General features: G+C 47.0%; 1 protein-coding gene across 9 annotated transcripts in view; it reads right to left on the bottom strand.

The window, feature by feature from the left end:
* L1CAM (L1 cell adhesion molecule) overlaps nucleotides 1-19130 on the bottom strand; it is a 148188-nt gene that overhangs the window by 114472 nt on the left and 14586 nt on the right. For 3 of the 9 annotated variants that reach the window (XM_053303072.1, XM_053303071.1, XM_053303073.1), the window contains exon 2: nucleotides 7312-7493. In XM_053303072.1, coding sequence (XP_053159047.1) covers nucleotides 7312-7396 — 85 coding nt within the window. In that variant the 5' untranslated portion in view covers nucleotides 7397-7493. Of the gene's footprint in view, nucleotides 1-7311; nucleotides 7494-11782; nucleotides 11995-19130 lie in introns of those variants that run through there. The other 6 variants (XM_053303064.1, XM_053303066.1, XM_053303067.1 and 3 more) reach the window with 4 other exon arrangements.

Raw genomic sequence — 19130 nt, 5'->3', positions numbered from 1 at the left:
TTTTTCATAAGTAAAGTGGAAACGTCTGGGCTGAAAAGCATTCACTTAACATGAGCACACAACTGACAGGGAAGACGCATCTGAATGGTGTGGTTTTAATGGATTGGGGCCACCAGTAAGGAAGCGGGCAGTGGTGCTTCACAAGAGTATGTCCAAGACCCAGCGCTATTCAATATTTTTGTAAATTCCTTTAAGGAAAAGCAGAAAGAATATTCTTAGTGTCAGCCTATGCAGCAAAACGGAGCGGGGAGGAGTGGCAAATACTGTAAAGGACAGAATTAAAATTCAGTATTGTACACTGGAACATGAAGTCCTGGAATTAAATTCAACCAAAACACATAGGGGAGGGAACGCAAGAGTGTTCAAAGTGAGTGAGTAGGGTCAGGTACAGAAAACGAGCATAAGCTTCAGCAGCAGCACTTCCATAACTTGAATTTGTGGGGAGGAAACATTGATCTGTACTCTCAAAATGCAGTCACGGGAAGTGTAGGCAGTGATTAATTTCTAAGAAGAGAGCAGCTGGGTTCAGGGCTCCGTGGGAACCCTACTATTTCCACTGGAAGGAAGCCCTACTTTTTATTCCTAAGTGTGTGTGGGCGCAGGCTGCAGTTGCTCTGTGGCCAAAGAAATGCACTCTCTGCAGGCTCAGAAGTACTCTTCTTTAGTGTGTGCGTGTGTGTGTGTGTGTGTGTGTGTACTCCACACCTGTTTCTTTAAAGAAGGGTCATGAGCACAGATGGGGGAAAATGAAGCTAAATGGGCATGATGAAAAGATATGGGCTGGGGCTGTAAGACCAAGTCCAACAGTACCCACAGTAAGTCTCCACCCCACCCCACGCTTTATAACACTGGGCAAATGCAGAAAGACAAAATGGCAGGGCAACGAGCTATAGCTGAGCACTAATGAGAAAGAGCCCTGGGTCAGAGTGGGGTGCATTCAAAGCTTGTGTCCGAAATGTAATACGATTATCATGATACTTTATGCTTTATTTATACAATGTCATCAGTCAACACAGCCCTTTACAGAATTTTACAACCAAGGAAAAACAATCCCTGCCCCCAAGGAGCTTACATGCTAAATGCTGTCAGAAGATAAACCATGGACTGAGGGTAGGAAGAGAGAGTTAAGGCCATGGAGAGAGGGGAGGAATGGAGGAGGAAAGAACAACAAGGGCTGAAAACAAGCAAACATGTACAAGTGCATGTAAAGGTAAAGTGTGAGGTCAAGTCGATTCCGATTCCTGTGGTTTTCTTTGGTAGAATACAGGAGGGGTTGACCATTGCCTCCTCCCACGCAGTACGAGATGATGCCTTTCAGCACCTTCCTATATCACTGCTGCCCGATATAGTACCAGCGGAGATTCAAACCGGCAACCTTCTGCTTGTTAGTCAAGCATTTTCCCGCTGTGCCAAGTGCATGTACCTAGTCTATATTGTGCTTGGGGATGATTACTGAGTTCAGATTACAGGGGACGCATGATTACTCTTGCTTCATAGCACCTATTAAAAGGAAAGCAAATATGACATCACCATTTCCCTCCCCCTATAAACAGCAACCAAATAACTGGTGTAGAGCAGAGAAAAGCTGAACCTAACAATGTCTCACAACTTGCATTTCTTTTGTTAGACACAGAGGGGATGCGGGGATCAGTGGCACCCATGCATCCCCCATAATGCCTGGTTAGGTTCTAGTTATTCACAATGAATAACAGATGAGAGACTTAAGGACACTAAGCAAACGGGAGGGAGGGAGGAGGGAGGGAGGAAAGGAAGACAATGCCATTTGGAGCAGCATTAAAAGAAGCAATGAACTCAAAACCTAAGATGCCATGGCACAGTTCTTTATGGAACTGGCTACACATCAACAGGGGAATGTCACTGGTTTGGGTAATCTCATTTTATAGAAGAATATACATTGGAATCAATCCCCCCAAATGTGATAAAATATAGAAAGCTGTCTTATAGGGAGTCAGACCCTCAATCCACCTAGCTCAGTATTGTCTACACAGCAGCAGCTCTTCAAGGCTTCAGAGAGGTTTCTTCCCCAGCCCTACCTGAACATGCTAGAGCCTAAACCGGGGACCTTCTGCATGCAAAGCAGATGCTCTACCACTGAGCTATGACTCCAGTGATGGTAAGATAAAGGGATTGTAATGGAATAGCCTACAGAATGTTTGCAGGAACAATTCCCCCCCTGGCAGGTTTCCAATGACTTTAAGAGGTAGACATTCAGCGGCGGGGCGGGGGCAGGGGCGGGGAGGACTTCTCATTTCATCATTGCATTTTCATGCCTGAGAAAGTTTTACTTTCTGATTAAAGGGCAGTGATAGCAGTGTTACAATAGTTAAAAGAGCTGCAATAAAGAACCATTTACAAAGATTGGCGAGGGAAAGACCAGGGATAATGCCCCATCAGAGGAGGCTTGGCTTGGATGTAGCACTCCCTAATGATGAATGAATGAATGGGAGCCAGCAGAGCATAGTGGTTAGAGTGTTGGACTAGGACTGGGAAGACCCCAGCTTGAACCCCCATTCAACCATTAAACTAACTGGATGACTTTGGGCCAGTCACGTATCTCTCAGCCTAACCGACCTCACAAGGTTGTTGTGAGGATAAAAATAAGCTCTGAGCTCCTCAAAGGAAGAGCAAGATATAAATGTAAAAAATAAATACAAAAATAAGATAACGATTAGCCAAGGGGATAGGTTGCCCAGGGAAGGGGCAAAATGGGACATTATTAGGGGGAGCCAAAAGAGGCATCTACTGGGAAAGTCTTTTTTTTTTTACTAGATAATCATAAACATTCCACCCAGTCCGATTATTCACATATCCCACCATCAGCAGAACGGGTGGGGCTTCAAAAGGCAATGTTCAAATCTCTATTAACTAATGAAGCTTAATGAGTGCTATCATCAGGTAATACTGAGTACTAGCTGATCTGGTGCAAAGCATTTGTGCCCCTCGTTCTCCCTGTCTCTCTCCTCCATCTTCATATCATCTTCAGCCCCAGTCCATTCTCCACCCCCATTCAGTCCCATTCCCCCTCCCAGTCCGCTTTCCCTCACCACCTGCCTGCCGGCCTGGCTGCCACTTTCCCTCCCTGCCCACCTGGCTGCCTTCCAACCATCCCCGCCGCTATCCAGCAGCTGCTCGCTGGAAGCTCAGCTCACTTGAAGAGGAGTGATAAACACTCTGCATATGATCAGAGGCTTTCTCCCTTGGCCTTATATATTGCAGGGGTCAGTTCTGGTATTGAACACAGGTTCTATGGCTTCGTTTCAGTGATCCCTGACAGAAATTAAGCCCTTCATCCCAGAGAGGGCCTGTAAAGAGACACCGCTTTCTCACCCTAATGCAGTCACACAACCCAGCAAAAAGGCAATCAATAGGCCATCCCCACTGTCCCCCTTGAAGCTCTACAACCACTGTTCTGAGGCTCACTTGGTACACAAACAAAAAGTGTCAAGATCTATACCAACTCCTGTTGCTTACAAGGGTCAAATTCACTCTCAACTCCTTGGCATTTCCCCCAGATGGATGCTAACCATAGATGCTGCCAACACTCTCTCCAACCTCAATCCCATCCCTCAGGCTGGGCTGTCTCTGCAGAGATGTTTCTACCTCTGAATCAATTATTCACTTCACCTATCATCAGGAACAATCATCTCCTCCCCCCCACCCGCTCCCACAGAAACCCCACTGGCCACAAATGTAGTCTACAGTAGAAAGGAAAATGGAGATAAGGTCACACTGGAAAGCAGTTCGCTGCAAGGCCCAAAATGCAAGGTGGGGATCTCTCTCTTACTCACTTACTCTCCTTATGACCCTCGCTCAAGAGGCACATTCCACAGCACTGGTGCAAGTAACATGTGCCAACAGTTTCAGCACCTACTGCTTCCTCACGTGTCTATCCGCACACATCACAAACCAGGGCATCTGGCTGAGGTCCAGTTTGCACCAATGATGTAAACTCACATCTGCAATATTTCAGACCACAGGTAGGGACTTGTATCACCCAGTGCTCCTTCATGCACAACCATTTCCTCCACAGAGAAAAAGACAAGTCCCTTCCAGTGCATTAGGGAATGAAACAGCTCCAAAAGTGGGAAGTTTAAAATGCCCACTTTTGGAGCCAAATCTAAATAAACAAACAACCCCACCACCACCACCACCAAAGGTGTATCTGTACTGGGGGCAGCAGGACTCCCTTTTTAAAACAGTATTTATTTTTGTGGTTTAAGTGTGGCTCGGGATAGAAAAGATTGGGAAACATTGGCTTAGCCTTATCCCTGATGTGCCAGTTTTCTATTTGCAGAAAATTTAATTTTGTATGGAGCAACATCCAATCATGTGAAGGACGTACTATTTCAATCTGCAGGAGGGGGCTCACATGCGTGAATGCTCATTCATTAAAAAAAAAAAAAAAAGCCATCCACATAGAAAACTAGCATGTCAGGGAACAGGCTAGACTAGAAGCCTACACCCTGATATGCTTTTTTTTTCTATTTAGAGTGGGGGGTGTGGGTCTGTGTAGTGAAGAATCCCCCCATGAACCCCTACCTGCAATGTGGAACAGCCTAGACACAGGTTTCCCAGCTCAATGAGAGAACAGCACGAATCAGCACTACAGAAATCATGATTTTAAAATACCTACTTTATCCCTTTTCCCACACAAAAGCACTGACACGGGTATGACCAGGTGAGGCTCTCCGGCCCTTGTTGAACTGCAACTCCCATGATTCCCAGCCACAACTTATTGTGGCTGGGAATGAGTGGAGCTGTAGTCCAAGAAAAGCTGGAGAGCCCGCACTAGCCAATGTCCAAACTAGATGTGACAGAGGCAGACTGTTTACATTTGTGTCTGCCAAATGCATGCATGATGCAGGAGGTGGTGCCAGAGCAAAAGGAGGCATGGGTGAGGGAGCTGCACCTTCCCTCTGCCTGCAGCTTACCTTTCCACAGTCTGTCCCCAGAGATACCTTTCTCCTCAGATGAGTTCCAATACCAGACATTTATTTCAGCAGAGAGAGAAACCACTTGGTGGGAAAGAAGCTCCAGAGAGAGAAGCAATAGGTTCAAGGAGGTTTTAGCTCCTCCACCCAGTAGCTGCACACCACTTTGGCTCTAAAATTCAGATTCCAGGACCACCTCCCCCGCCCCCCAACCCACATACACCTCATAAGAACATAAGAACATCACTGCTGGATCAGGCCCTATATAGTCCAGCATCCTCTTTCACATAGTGGCTCACCAGATGCCTCTGAGGAGCCCACAGGCAAGAGGTGAGGGCATACCATCTCTCCTGCTGTTGCTCCCCTGCAACTCATATTGAGAGGCATTGTGCCTCTGAAGCTGGAGGTGGCCCACAGCCACCAGACTAGTAGCCATCAATAGACCTATCCTCCATAAATGTGTCTAAGCCCCTTCTAAAGCCATCCAAGCTGGTGGCCATCACCACATCCTGCAGCAGAGAATTCCATATATTAATTATGCGCTGTGTGAAAAAATACTTCCTCTTGTCGGTCCTAAATTTCCCGACCTTCAGTTTCATGGGATGACCCCCTGGTTCTAATACTGTGAGAGAGGGAGAAAAATTTCTCTCTGTCCACTCTGTCCTCTCCATGCATAATTTTATAAACCTCTATCATGTCTCCCCTTAGTCACCTCTTTTCCAAAGCAAAGAGCCCCAGTAAAGAGTCTTACTTTATATATGACTGGGTGGGACCTAGATTTAAACAATGGGTCTGTCATCACCATTTCAAGTTTGGTCCAAAGAAGATCAATAGTTTCCAAAGGGAAACTGTCATAGTGGAAGAGGTGAGCTTCATTCAACAAACCCAGAGAAGCCCAGCTGCTAGTGCTCCTGCTCTTTGGATTTGAAACACGGATCTTTCATCTTCCCACCTCCGCCTCTCGGTCAGGGATTCAGGCTCCCCATGGCATGTTAAGCCTCAATCAGGGATGATGCTAATGGAAAAAAACCCTAACCTGGGCCCTCTCCAGAGTGCTGAAAGGACAATTACCTACCTTTCGGGCTAGACTCTATGCGCTGTCCTTGGTACTGAAATTGGCCTACAAGCACCTCTGAAATCCTTGAAGGATCAACTTTGCAGCAACCAAGCAAGCAGATTCAAAATGAGCATAAGCCTCAGTAGAGAAGGGGCAAGAAAGAAGGATTCATAACGCCTCCTAAACATGGTGAACTGTAATCAAAGCAGCAGGTGCTTGGAGAAACCGCTCCACCGCTTCAACAGTGGCAATGCAAGCAAGTGGACAGATTGTTCGACTGGACAACCCCTAGCACAGCCAACAGCACCCTGGGTAGCCTTGATCAAGATGCCGTCTCTTAGTCTTATGTTTCTACCCATAAAATAGAATTGTGACAATCCACTTCACAGAGTTGCTGTGAGAGATTGGCTGTGAAGCTCTTTGCACGCTGAAAGTTTTATAGAAATTAGAAGCAATATTAATCACTAGCAAGATACCAGGCAAACAGCGGGACTGTATAAAATAGGTGTAGCTGAGTGGGCAGGGGAGTACAAAACCCAACGTCCCTTTGCAGCTGGCTTTTCACTACCTTTCTTTCCTAGGTCCATGTTTTCTTCTTCCCTTGGGACTCCTGCTATGCCCTCACTTCCCCAAGTCCTGCACTTTAATTCAAACAGTAGTTGTGCTGGTTGTTGCTCATCTCCACATTCCTTTTTAATCCTTTGCTCCCAAACCTGTTATAGATGACAGTCTTTGTCCCTCTTTTTAGAGTGAGGTGTGTTGATTGCTAGACAAGCAAATAGGTCTGAGGTGGTGAGGCATAATGACTACTGATGTCACAGGGAACCATAGTGCCATACCTCTTTTAGTAGAAGAAACACTGAGGTGGGGTTCTCTCACAGGTTAAATGTTACAAGTTCACCTAACACAGGCTACTACTGTCCCTTCTCTTTCAGGTGGTACTACACCTACCATCACCGGCAAAGAGGTTTAGGAGAAGGAGGCCAGTCATACAAATTAACTCACTGATGTATGGGACAAAATTACAGAAGATTAAACTAAAATGAAAATGCAGAGAAAGGTGTTTAGATGAAACAACAAACATTGACAAAGGCATGCTAGTTCCCCCAAACTCTGAGAAGAGTCAACCACAGGGAAGGATGCACTATTTCACAAGTCCAAAAACAACAAAGCATTGCCAGAACGTACTGCCACCCATCCGCACGTTTGGAAAATATGCCATGATCCCAAGCAGCTGTGGATCCCACCCCACACATTTCAAAAACACACCTAGAGGAAAGATGCAATACATGCACTACTCACAGTCTGGGGGTAACTGGATGGATGCTGCTGGATGGCAGAGAAGCAGAACCAGCGGCCAGAGTATCAGCAAATGGGCCGGTGTCATCTTCCCCGGCACCTTGGGCCGGGGCCGCTCACCAAATCTGGGCAGAGGCACAGCAACGGAGGAGGAAGCAGCATGCAAAGCCCAGTATGACTTGTGGCTGCAAGAAGAGAGAGAGGGAGCGGGAGAGAGACCATTAGCAAAAAAACATCTGTGTAATTGTGATGCCCCCTCCCCCACAAAACATCTTCTCCCCAAGGACTTCAGCACAGACAGCAAAAAGGAACTGGAGAGAGGGAGGGGAGTTAACGCAGCTCTGAATTTATTTATTTCCCACATCCTTCACTCCAACTTGTTGGAGGAACATGCCATGTGTACAAGTGGGTGAGCAACTAGCCCAGAGTCCCTGTTCCCACCAGAGGAAAAGAAACAAAACAGGATTACATAGAGAGAGTGAGAGAAAGAAGGTGATCCTTAAGTGGGAATGCAGGCAAAATGTAACACAACTTGGCCTGGGGAGAATTCCCCATGCAGTGCCTTTCCAGGGCAGAAAGAAAAGGGGAGGGGCCCTTTTGTTCTGCAAGGGAGGATGGGTCATGGAAAGGCAGGGTGAAGTGGGGGTGGGTAGGGGAAGGTTTATGGGAGTAGGCAGTTGGGAAAAGAAAGAAAGAGGAGATGATATGGGGACTAAAGGGAACGAATAGGGAGGGGGCTGATGGAGGGAGACAGCAAGTAGAGAGAGTGGAGGGAGAGGGGAGAGAGAGAGTGAAGTGAGAAAAAAGACATGTATATTATATATGGAAAGATAGAAGGATGAATGGAAAGGGAGGGCTAGAATACTTTCCAGACCAATAATCATAATGACGGTCAGTTTCCATACATCTCCTGCCCCTCCAGCAAATATTTCTGGCACATAAGCGAGGTTAAAAACTCTCTGCAATACAGTACAACGACTCTCTTCAGTGCCTCAGTGTTCAATAGATTAAGAGACGCTATAGCAGGCCTGCTCAACGTCGGCCCCTCAGCTGTTTTTGGACTACAATTCCCATAGTCCACAGCCACAGTGCTCAATAGCCAGAGATTATAGGAATTGTAGGCCAACATCTGCAGGAGGGCCGAATTTGAGCAGGCCTGCTCTACAGGTATCTAGTCAAGGGAGTGCTGGAGAGATACAATTCTGTTGCTTTTAGATGCAACACTGCAAAGTCCAGCCTGTATGGGGATGGCAAAACTTGGCAGGCCACTATGTATGGCTGGCAAGCTGTGACTGGCGGGCCACAAGTTGTGCAACCCTAGCTTAAGATTGCCTAGTGAGTTCATGGAAGAGGCAACATTTGAGCCAGGGACTTCCTGGCGTATTGCTCACATTCTTCATGACTGTGCTGAACCAGGTTTCTTTGTACTGTCAGGATGGTTTGGGATGAATCTGGTAGACAGAACAGTGGGAGAACATATTTGGGTGCAGGGCCACTGGGCAGCATGTGTCTGTGGGACCCCCTCACAGCAAGGTCCACACAGGATAGAAGGCAGGCTTTGTCTTCATCTCCCCTGAATGGCAATTGGCAACTAATCATTTATATGGGAAGAAGTAAAAGTATACATGCAGGGATACCAACGGGGGTTGGGGCTAAACTTGCTCCCTGCACCTGGTGTCCCCAACCACTGAGAATCAAAACTGTTCCTACCTGCTTAGCCCCTTCTCAGGTTCTTTTTCTTGTCCACACTAGAGTGTGACAGAATGTTGGGAACAGACAGACAAACCTCACTCATAACTGTGGAATTTTCCCTCCAGTTCCCTAGCATGCATCTTGGTCTAGCCCCTGAAGGGGTTAAAAAGTGGGTTTTCCCCATTTTTACAGGGCATGTACCACAAGAGCAGGCATCAGGCCCTGCAGCATGACTGCCACTGAGAAAAAGGCTTCCATGCCGTAAGGGTCTCTCTCCATGCATGCTCAGAATGGTGACAGGCCAATGTCATTTATCCAACTCTCCAAGCCAGAAGCCTCAGATCATGAGAAGTGAAGCCCCCATACATCCTAGGTACATCCCCTGAATGTGTTAGGCCTCACTTTGTACACATAACGATGACCAGCAAAGCAAGTTATTGGCAACATCAACTCCTTCCTGTTACGGATTCCTCAGAGCACATAGAGACAGTCCTCAGGACATTGACTGCTAAGCCCCACTGTGCGTGCCTAGACTGCATTATGGGGTCCATTCCAGATTCTACAACCCATTGTTTTGTCAGGAGCTAATCAATCCATTCCAGGCTCTGCCAAAACTTTCTGGAGTGGAACCAAGTGAGGCCTCGCTCATTCCTAGCAGATGACAACTTACTGCAGTGGATATGTAGCCACTGGCAATGCCTATCGCCTGCATCATCCAACATATATGGGAACATAGGAAACTGTCTTATACAGAGTCAGATCTTTGGTCCATTTAGTTCAATACTGTCCATGCTGACAGACAGTGGCACTCTAAGGTTTCAAGTGGGAGTCGAATTCCCAGAATCCCAGCCCTATTCGGAGACGCCAGAGCTTGAACCTGCGACCTTCTGTATGCAAAACACGTGTCCTACCACTGAGCAATGACTCCACCCTGCTGAGAGCTGTACAACTCCTCTACTTGCTCAGTTCAGATCAGGCACGGAGGTATGGGAACATTCCCTCCTCCGCAGACAGCCAGATTATAAAGCGGTGACATGCATACTGTGGTAAAAATGACCCCTTGGCCAATGGTTGTCGGTATGCACTCACTGTGTGTATAAAACCAGAGAGTGGTGGTTCTTCTGGATTCCATTAAGCGGGGGGCGGGGGAATACTGTGCATGGACCCTACACATTCCTCCACCAAGTCCCCCCTGATGGCTACCCCCCATTTTCCTCCGGTGTCTCCCGTCTTCCTCTATTCATCTGGCAATTACCAAGTGAGGGGCTTATGTTGTTAGCACGGCAGGGGCCCAGCGAACAGCAGCCGGGATGCAGATGGAGCCAAGGAGCAGCTATAGGGAGCTGAATTATTTAAGAGGGGAGGGGGAAGGGAGATGGCAACCTGTCAGCCATGGCTGGGGGGTGGGAGGGGGATCCCCCACAGGGGACAGGCCATGATTCTGATTATACTGCCAAGGAAGGTCAAGGCAGTGTAAATAAAGCGGGTGGGGGGAGGGAAGAAAAGGAATCAGAAGCTGGGGAAAAGAGAGATGCTTCTGATCATTGTCCTTGCAAATCACAGGAGCCGAGGCTGATGAAGGGGATGCTTACTTAGCCCAAGGAAGCGCGAAGATTGGACACTGCAGGAGATACACCTACAGTTTCTCAAGTGGTGTGCTGGAAATGTCAGACGGGAAGAGAGCTCTCAGTTCACTCTAACCTCTGAGGAAAGACAAAAAGTGATAGCCAAGCACATGAGGTGAGCCCTGTTGAATCAGAACATACAGCTGACCAGCCAGCTGCCAACAGTAGCCAGGCAGAGGCCTCTGGGAAGCCCACAAGCAGGCCATGTGAGTGAAGGCCACTCCCAGCTGGGGTTGCCAACATCTCATTGCCCACATGGGGGACACGAGGCATAGGGAGTCACTGGAAGCCTGAGTGCTGTTCGTGTTTTTACCACTTTCAACTTAAACGCCCAACTTAAACTACAGTATAAGTTACAACTTAGATTGCTTCTCCTCTGCTTATTAACATAACCATAGCCAAACTCGGTGTGACGTAAATTTGTTTTCTAGAAAGAGAACCATGGTTAGGCAGTAAAAATAGGTTCCACACATGAGCACTATCTAATAGTCATCGCTTGAATGATTTTCATGATCCTGATACCTGGATAATGCTAAAGTAGCCTATAATTGATAGCCGTTAATATTAATGTTTGTGTTAATGTCCCATGTTGGGGACACTGTTGGCAACCCTAAGCCTGCAGCCCACCAGAACGACAGGGTACTCTGGTAGAGAGGGAGAAAGGAAAGATGAGAAAGGAAAAACTCATTAATTATTTCATTATTAATGAAAATAACTGGTTTGATCTGAGCCTTAGGTTCTTCCCAGTACTGAAAACAAGGGACAAATGGCATCTCATAAAAGACAGACAATTTGAGGCTGAAATAAGGGACATCCCTGCTAATAAGGGACTGTTGCTAACCCTACCCCCAATACTTGTTTACAGCATCTGGTAAACAGAAGTCTGCTGCCTTTTGTCATGGAGGTTCCACATTTTAGCTACCATCCATGCCTAACAGCCACTGATAGACCTTCCTCCATGAATATAATCCCTGTTGAAGAGCCAATTAAACTAGGGCCTATCACCAGCTCTTGTAGTAGTGTTCTGTAAAATAGTTATGTGTTGTATGAAGAAGTACTTTCTTGGGTCAATCCTGAACCTACAGCCATTAACATTCATTAAGGACATCCTCACGACCGGTTGGTTGGGCAGGGGCTCAAGGCAGGGTTGAACCTACCTTCTCCCCAGATGATTGTACTGCTGCTCTTCAGTGCGCCGGTGCATGCCCACATGATCGGTGCTTTTCCAAGGAGCGTGGATCACTGGAGGCCAGAAAAACAAGTACCAGCCTCCAGGAAGCCCAAAATGCACCGCGTGAGTAATGCAGTGCATTGGGGGATTCCCCCATGAGCCAGGCACTCTAGGCACCTGACTCTGGGTGTGCTTGGGCGGCAAGCAGCCCACGCACACACAAAACCCTGGCCCTGGGCTTGAGGCCACGCTCGCGCCCTCTAACCCTGGTTAGAGGGCCAGGTTTGAAAGCCGGGCTTGTGGTGGAGGCAGTAATTCTTACAACAACCTTTGAGGGTAGGGCAGTATTATACGCAGTATTATTATTCTCATGTAACGGACAGCAGGAGGCTTGTGGGTTGAGGAGTATAGCAGCGTGCCAAAGCCTAACTAGTGAATTCATGGCTGGGGTCAAATTTGAACCAGGAACTTCCTGGCCTCATTCTCTTAGCCACTACACTATGCTGGGTCTCAATATAGCCTGCCTCTGAAGTCTTCACACACGTTGTCACTCTACCAGCTCTGTGTGCCTCCTTGCTATGAAAATATCCATCACAACCAACCAATCTGAAGAGAGAGAGAGAGAGAGAGAGAGAGAGAGAGAGATTGATTGAGAGAAAGAGAGAGAGATCAACAGACAATCAGAGTAAGGGGACAAAAAATATCCTAAAATATGCAGAAATATTTCAATACAGCTCTGAAAAATCCCAGTTTTCATCATTCATTTGTTTGAAACAAGCATGTTTCTAGCTCTCTTGAATTCAGAGAAGAAAAACAATCTGCACTTAGTGGGATAGAACTTGGAGATGAGGAGGTTTGTAGCCCAAGCCCCCGCCTTAGGCTCCAGTCAACCAGATCTCCCCTCAGCAGCCATTCACAGCAAGCATGTGAGGCTGCAGCTGGCTCCTCAGTTTTGTACACAGATGCTCTGGTGGCAGGAATCCTGCCGACCAGAGTGGCTAACTGAGTTTGGCAGCATCCTGGGCATCAACAGTGGATACCTCCCCTTTGAGCCTATCACTCTGCCCTGTGGCAGATGGCTCCAGAGAGCAAGGAAGAACCCATTCACCAGAAGGACAACTAATATACACAAGTGCATGCTCACGCACGGAACAACCACCCTTGACAGCCCAAGTGCCTCAGCCTAAATTGCTCCAGATTGATCAGCATTTCCACAGTCAGGGTATGCAGATGATGGTCAGAGGCCTATTCACTCAGAAGGCATAATGTGCAGAAATGATCCTATCATGAGGCAAGGTGAGACAGGATTTGGGGTGCCATTTAGGGCAATGGAGTGAGAGAGAGAGAGAGATCTGACCCACGGGACACAATCCCCTGGGAAGTTCTCCTGGGCAGGCCTCATTGCAACGAACGGGAGCTGTGGAAGAGCATCTGCCATGCTCTTGCGTAGCTCCTATTCATTTCCATGAGGGCCTGGGCTGGAGAACTTTCATGCGGATTGTAGCCCACTGTAATTAGTCAGGTGGAGTGCCAACTGGCTTTTCTTCCTCAGACAGCAACATTTCTTGGACCACCTTGATATTATTCGATGTACCCACATACATACAATGCAAACCTCACACGTGCACACACAAACCTCACACATGCACTTCAGTCCCAGCCAGAGGCGCTCTTACCCCTGGACCTCGGGGCCGAAGTCTAGGGCCTCCACAGCCCTTGGGGGCCCCCACATCTTCTTTAGTCTGTCCTGGATGGTGTGGTTGCCGGGCTGAGCATGATGATGCTTAATTTGTACCCGGGATGGGGTGGGGTGGGGTGGGGGGCTCCAAAGGCCTTTAGTTTAGTTCCAGGCTCCAAAATTACCTAGGTGCACCTCTGATCCCAGCCCACCCATCTGTCCGGGCCTAGTCTCCCATTCACATCACACACACACACACACACACACACACACACACAGCCTCTTCTCCCCCACCTCACCTTTTCCCCACTCCGCTTGACACAGCCCCCACCCCTGGCTTGCACTCTAAGCCCTCTTCTTCTTTTAACCTTTTCATATTTCCTCTCCCTTGGCAAAACAAACATCCTGGAAGCAGGAGAATTAATGAACTAGGTGACAGGCCTTGTCAAAAGCCCCCTTAACAGGCGCTGGGAACAGGCTGGGCTGAAGGGAGGAGGGGGATTCAATGACAGGCCCTACTCAAAGAAGCAGGGAATTTTGCATAGGGGGCTATAAACAGGCCCCCAGCTAAGCTTCAGTCCCATGTATGCTGTGACAGCTTCTCCCCATATATAGGGGGAGACCTCTTTGTGAACTCCGAAGACTTTCACCATCTTCGCGTCAAGACCACAACAGAGCCAGCTTCTCCCAGAGGAAAATATCCTTTTAGCTAGGTCTATCAACTAATTAACGAGTTTTCAGTTAATTGATAAATCATCTGCCTGTCAACCTACTCATGGATTAATTGATTATTCATATTGCCAAAATATTGCCAGCGCCTCAAAAAGTATCTTTTTGAGATAACGAAGGAAATGTAGAGTGTTAGTTAGAGGAGGGCTCATAGCTCAGTAGTAGAACATGCAATTTGTAAGTAGAAAACCTCAGGTTCTGCTCCTGGGCATTTCTAGTTAAAACGTTTCAGGTAGCAGAGCTGAGAATGAATTACGGGAAGCTGGTGCCCTTCAAAAGTAGAAAGCATTGGGCTTAATGGACCAGTGCTCTGGCTAAGGCAGCTTCATAAGTCCAATTTAACAATTTGTTAGAAGGAGACGCCATCTTTATTTCATTTCATTACAGTAATACAACAGGGTCAAAATAGCCTCCAAAAAGTATCGTCGTGAGCCTTTTATTCTCAGCTCCACGGATTAAAATTTGCCCCAACTGGTTAATCAGCTAAAGCTTGAGTTGATTCATTTACAGATTAAACGCTCACAGACCTGTTTTTTAATCAGTCTCCTTTTGTCATCTATACAATCTTCATGGATACAAATATTCCCTAGAGGGGAGGGAAAAAAGCCTTTTAACCAATCACTGCCCCCTATCCAAGCCAGCATGTCTTCACCCCAAAATGGGTTTAAAGAGGAGCTAAGCCTCTTCAAGAAGATGGAAATCTGCTTCCCCCAACTAGAGCTACGGCCCCAAAGAGGGTGGGATGTATCCCGTTTCCAGACCCTCTTGAAACCAGCCAGTATGCAATCTGGCCTAACGCCCTCTAGGGGACGTACATAGCATTTCATCTGTCTAATATCCACCAAATGGAGCCCCTTCAATCCTTTGGAATTAACTGGGTATCTTGCGCTTTCATTTAGAGATTTATCTGTGGCTTCATCATTTAGTAGGAAAGTGAAAGGCCAGAGGGATTAGAAGCTGCTCAGCTCACAGCAGTCATGAAGGGAGCAGGGAGGATGGGGGTCAGAAACTCTAAGGAGGGGCCAAACTCTTCTCTCCTCACCCACATTCTGAGGAGCCTGTCTTTCACTAGTTTCTCTCTCCCCAGCACTGACAGCTGAGCGTTTGTTAACACTTCAGCCCTTTGCTGTCCCACACCATGTGCCAGGAATCAATTTAATAAAGATTAGTTATCTCTCAGCTCATCTAACTGTAGTGTTTTTCTCACAATCACAGTAGTAAAAAGGTGGGGATCTGGGTCCCTGCGCCTTTTGCTTTTTGCTGGCCTTTGATTGCATGGAGAAGTAGAAGTGGAGACTGTTATCCACATTAGTAACTGGGAAACATGCTGTACAAGGTGCAATCTCATGTATTAAGGTGAAAATGCACTGTAAGCACTGCAGACGTTTAGTATACATAGACCTGGGTTTTCTTTCACATCTATAAATTCCATCCCAACAGTCCAACCAGACTAGAGACAAGGTTGTTGTTATAAACATATCACCATCATCATTTCTTTTAACAGTGAACTCAGGTAGCTGAGCACCTCTCCGTTTAGAAACAAAACGAGGCCAGGCAAAAATAAAGTAGTGGTTCCTACATACTCAGGAGACCTCTACTCTATTTACATCTGTAAATTAAAGTAATAGTAGTAGTAATAGTAGTAGTAGTAGTAGTTCTTGTTTTTAAGTGGCCCTGTGACTTCTGGGACCTTAAGGTTCCATGATCTACAGAACACTAGGGCTCTTGAACCAGGCTGTCAATTAGATTTTTGTTTTGTTTTTAAAGGAATATGCTTGCCAGGGGAAGAGAGAGAAAGAGAGGGAATTGGCCGATTTAAGTCCCTAAACTATTATAGTAAGTATCGGTGGTGGGGGGGGATGTGTTCCATGAGGTTAAGAAGCTCTCCTTCCCATGCTCTATTGCAGGGGTGCACAACTCAAATGTCATGGTGGGCGGGAAATGACCATGACTTGGTGTACAGGGGCCAAGGTCAACTTTCAGCACATTAATTACACTAAAATTAGTAAGGGGGCAGAGGGTTGGAGTCAGGGAGAAAGGGGGATGAGGGATGGTGTTAGTGGGCTTTGGTACAAGGGCAGGACCAGCAAGGTGGGTGAGGAACATCTGGTCTCAAGTGGACAAATGCACTGAGCTCCTGCTGTTTGTCATAGGTCAAGCCAAGTGCTCTTTATGGCTTCTACTGTGGCTGCAGGGCTTTCCTTCCCATGGCCAGCAAAAGATCTGGCCCCTCGGCCTTATGTTGTGTAGGCCTGCTCTACTGGGATGTTTCAAGAGGAAAGAGGCCACCTTTCCTCTTTCCCACTTTCAGAACCAACAGCACCACGTCAAGCTCTATAGTATTATAACGTTCACTGTTCAGTCATAGCAATCTGTTGTTATAAAAGGCCTAGGCAGCCCTTTTCATGAGTTTTAAAAATCTGCATCTGTCTGCAAAACAACCCAGTGAGGCAGGATTCTATCAATTCCATTTTACAGTTCAGCAACCAAGGCTTGGAAATAGCGGACAATCTCCAGATTAAGTTCCACTGAAAATAAAGGGAATTAAATTAGTCATGACTAACTTATTCCATTGATTTCAATTGTGCTTAGTCATGACTAATTAGTCTGGATGTTGCCCAAGAACCTGCCCAAAGCCAAATGCAGGCCCACATCCAATGTTTAATTCTCAGCACAGCTCTGCCTCTTAACATCCACCAACTACAAATCAAAATGTCCAGTACCCCATTTCTAAAATGAGAGGAGCCAGGGTTCAAGTTACACTGGAGGTCATGCCCTCTGCTTTGGGATCCTAGGTGTGTGGGGCTGGCTGCTGCTAGTGTGTGACAGGTGCTTAACCCATTCTCAGAGGCATTCTTTCTATTGTGTTCAAGACTGAGCAGGCCATATCCTAGCAGAGAGAGTCCTGGAAATTGAGGTATTTTCCCCAGATTAATGTAACCTTCCTCCCCATTCTGCACGGCCCTCCTTCACTGCTCCTGCTTCACGCTCCCCATTACAAAGCCCTGTTTATGATCTTTCCATCCCAATCCAATCCATGCTATTATGACACAGGATTGTGGCTGGACAGTACAATCCTAAACATTTTGAGGCTGTTCCCATGACAAGCCTTACCCTGCCTGGCAGGGCTTAGGCTGGTCGTGAGAAGCAGTGGGATCCTCGTAGATCTCTCCACTCCCCGCCTGCCTAACCCTCTTAATAAACTGGGCTGCTAGCTGATACAAAGGGTGAACCCGCAGTCTACCAGGTATCGTGTGTCTCCTTGGAGCCTGAGGAGACAGAGAGGCAGCCTGAGGAGTCACAGAGACAGGCCCACAGAGCACCCCATGTTGTATTGTGGTATGCCCAAAGGCCGGAACAACAAGTTCTGGGCGCTTTCCAGATTAGACCCTAAAACGGGGTCAGGACATATCTCTGAAGTGTGCTTCCACACTTCCTGTGTTGTGGCACCGCAGTCCCGACGCTGACCGCAGGGTGCCGTTCTTATGTCGGATGCCTTATTTCAAATTTAATCACTGTGATTTAGTGCTATGATGTTGTTTATCCTGCGTAAAAAAGGTGTTGTTTTTCCAGGTTGTTCTTTTTCATGAGTCTGCTCCCCCCTGCAGGTTTTACGTTTTGACTGTGATTTGCTTGAACGAGGCATTTTTCATTCATTCATTCATTCATTCATTCAGCTGATTTTGAGAGGCTGATCTGGAAAGCGCCCTGGCCCCGGATCCCTCTGCCCTGCTCCGTGAAGCTCTAAGCAGGGCTGCCCGTGTGGGCCCACAGGAGGCATGCTGAAGATGGCCTGCTTGGTCCTCTGCGGGGAGGTAAGTGCAAGCAGCCTTCCTCCCCATCCTCCCTCAAGTCCTTTCTTGGCGATCATGAGAAAGGGCCCATTTACTCAAAAATAATGAGTTTGCTGATTTCCATGGAGCTTCTTCCCAAGAGTGCGTAGGACCGCAACCTGATACTGAAAGGGTTTACTTGGAAACAAGTTCCACTGAGTTAAAAGGAACTTCCTCCCTCATAAGTTGAGGGCAGCAGCCCTAACCATATTAGTGTAGTGCAGGCCTGCTCAACTTAGGCCCCCCAGCTGTTTTTGGACTCCCAGAATCCCCAGCCACAGTGGCCAATAGCCAGGGATTATGGGAGCTGTAGGCCAACATCTGCAGGAGGGCCAAAGTTTAGCAGGCCTGGTGTAGTGTAATGGCTAAGTGACTGAACTGTGAGGAAGCCCCTGGCTGCTGCTGCTGCTGTTGTTAGTATTATTTATAGTATTTATATACCACTTTTCAGCACAAAAAGGTTATCAAAGTGGTATATAAATAAACATCAACATAGAATATATGTATATAGAAAAAGAATAAGAGAATAGTTCTCCATTCCCAAAGGGCTCACAATCTCACAAAGTGGTATATAAATAAACATCTACACAGAATATATGTATATAGAAAAAGAATAAGAGAATAGTACTCCATTCCCAAAGGGCTCACAATCTCACAAAGTGGTATATAAATAAACATCTACATAGAATATATGTATATAGAAAAAGAATAAGAGAATAGTTCTCCATTCCCAAAGGGCTCACAATCTAAACATCTTACCTCCACCATGTATTTACTAGGTAGGTCTTAGGCCAGGGCTGCTCATCTTAGGCCCCCCAGGTGTTTTTGGACTACAACTCCCATAATCCCCAGCCACAGTGGCCAATATCCAGGGATTATGGGAGTTGTAGGCCAATATCTGCAGGAGGGCCAAAGTTGAGCAGCCCTGCCTTAGGCAAACCATTTCAGCCTTCAACCCTCCATCTGTAATATATGGTCAGTTCAACAGACCTCTCTTAAAGGGTTGTTGCAAGGATCATCAAGAAAGCACTTTGAACTCTCTAAAGAGAGACATCAATGCTGCGTATTTATCCTCAAAACTAAACTCAGTGAGG

Source organism: Hemicordylus capensis, chromosome 2, assembly GCF_027244095.1.
Source record: "Hemicordylus capensis ecotype Gifberg chromosome 2, rHemCap1.1.pri, whole genome shotgun sequence".
Taxonomy (NCBI): domain Eukaryota; kingdom Metazoa; phylum Chordata; class Lepidosauria; order Squamata; family Cordylidae; genus Hemicordylus; species Hemicordylus capensis.
The sequence above is the reverse complement of the archived record's forward strand: the minus strand, read 5'-3'. Positions and strand labels throughout refer to the sequence as shown.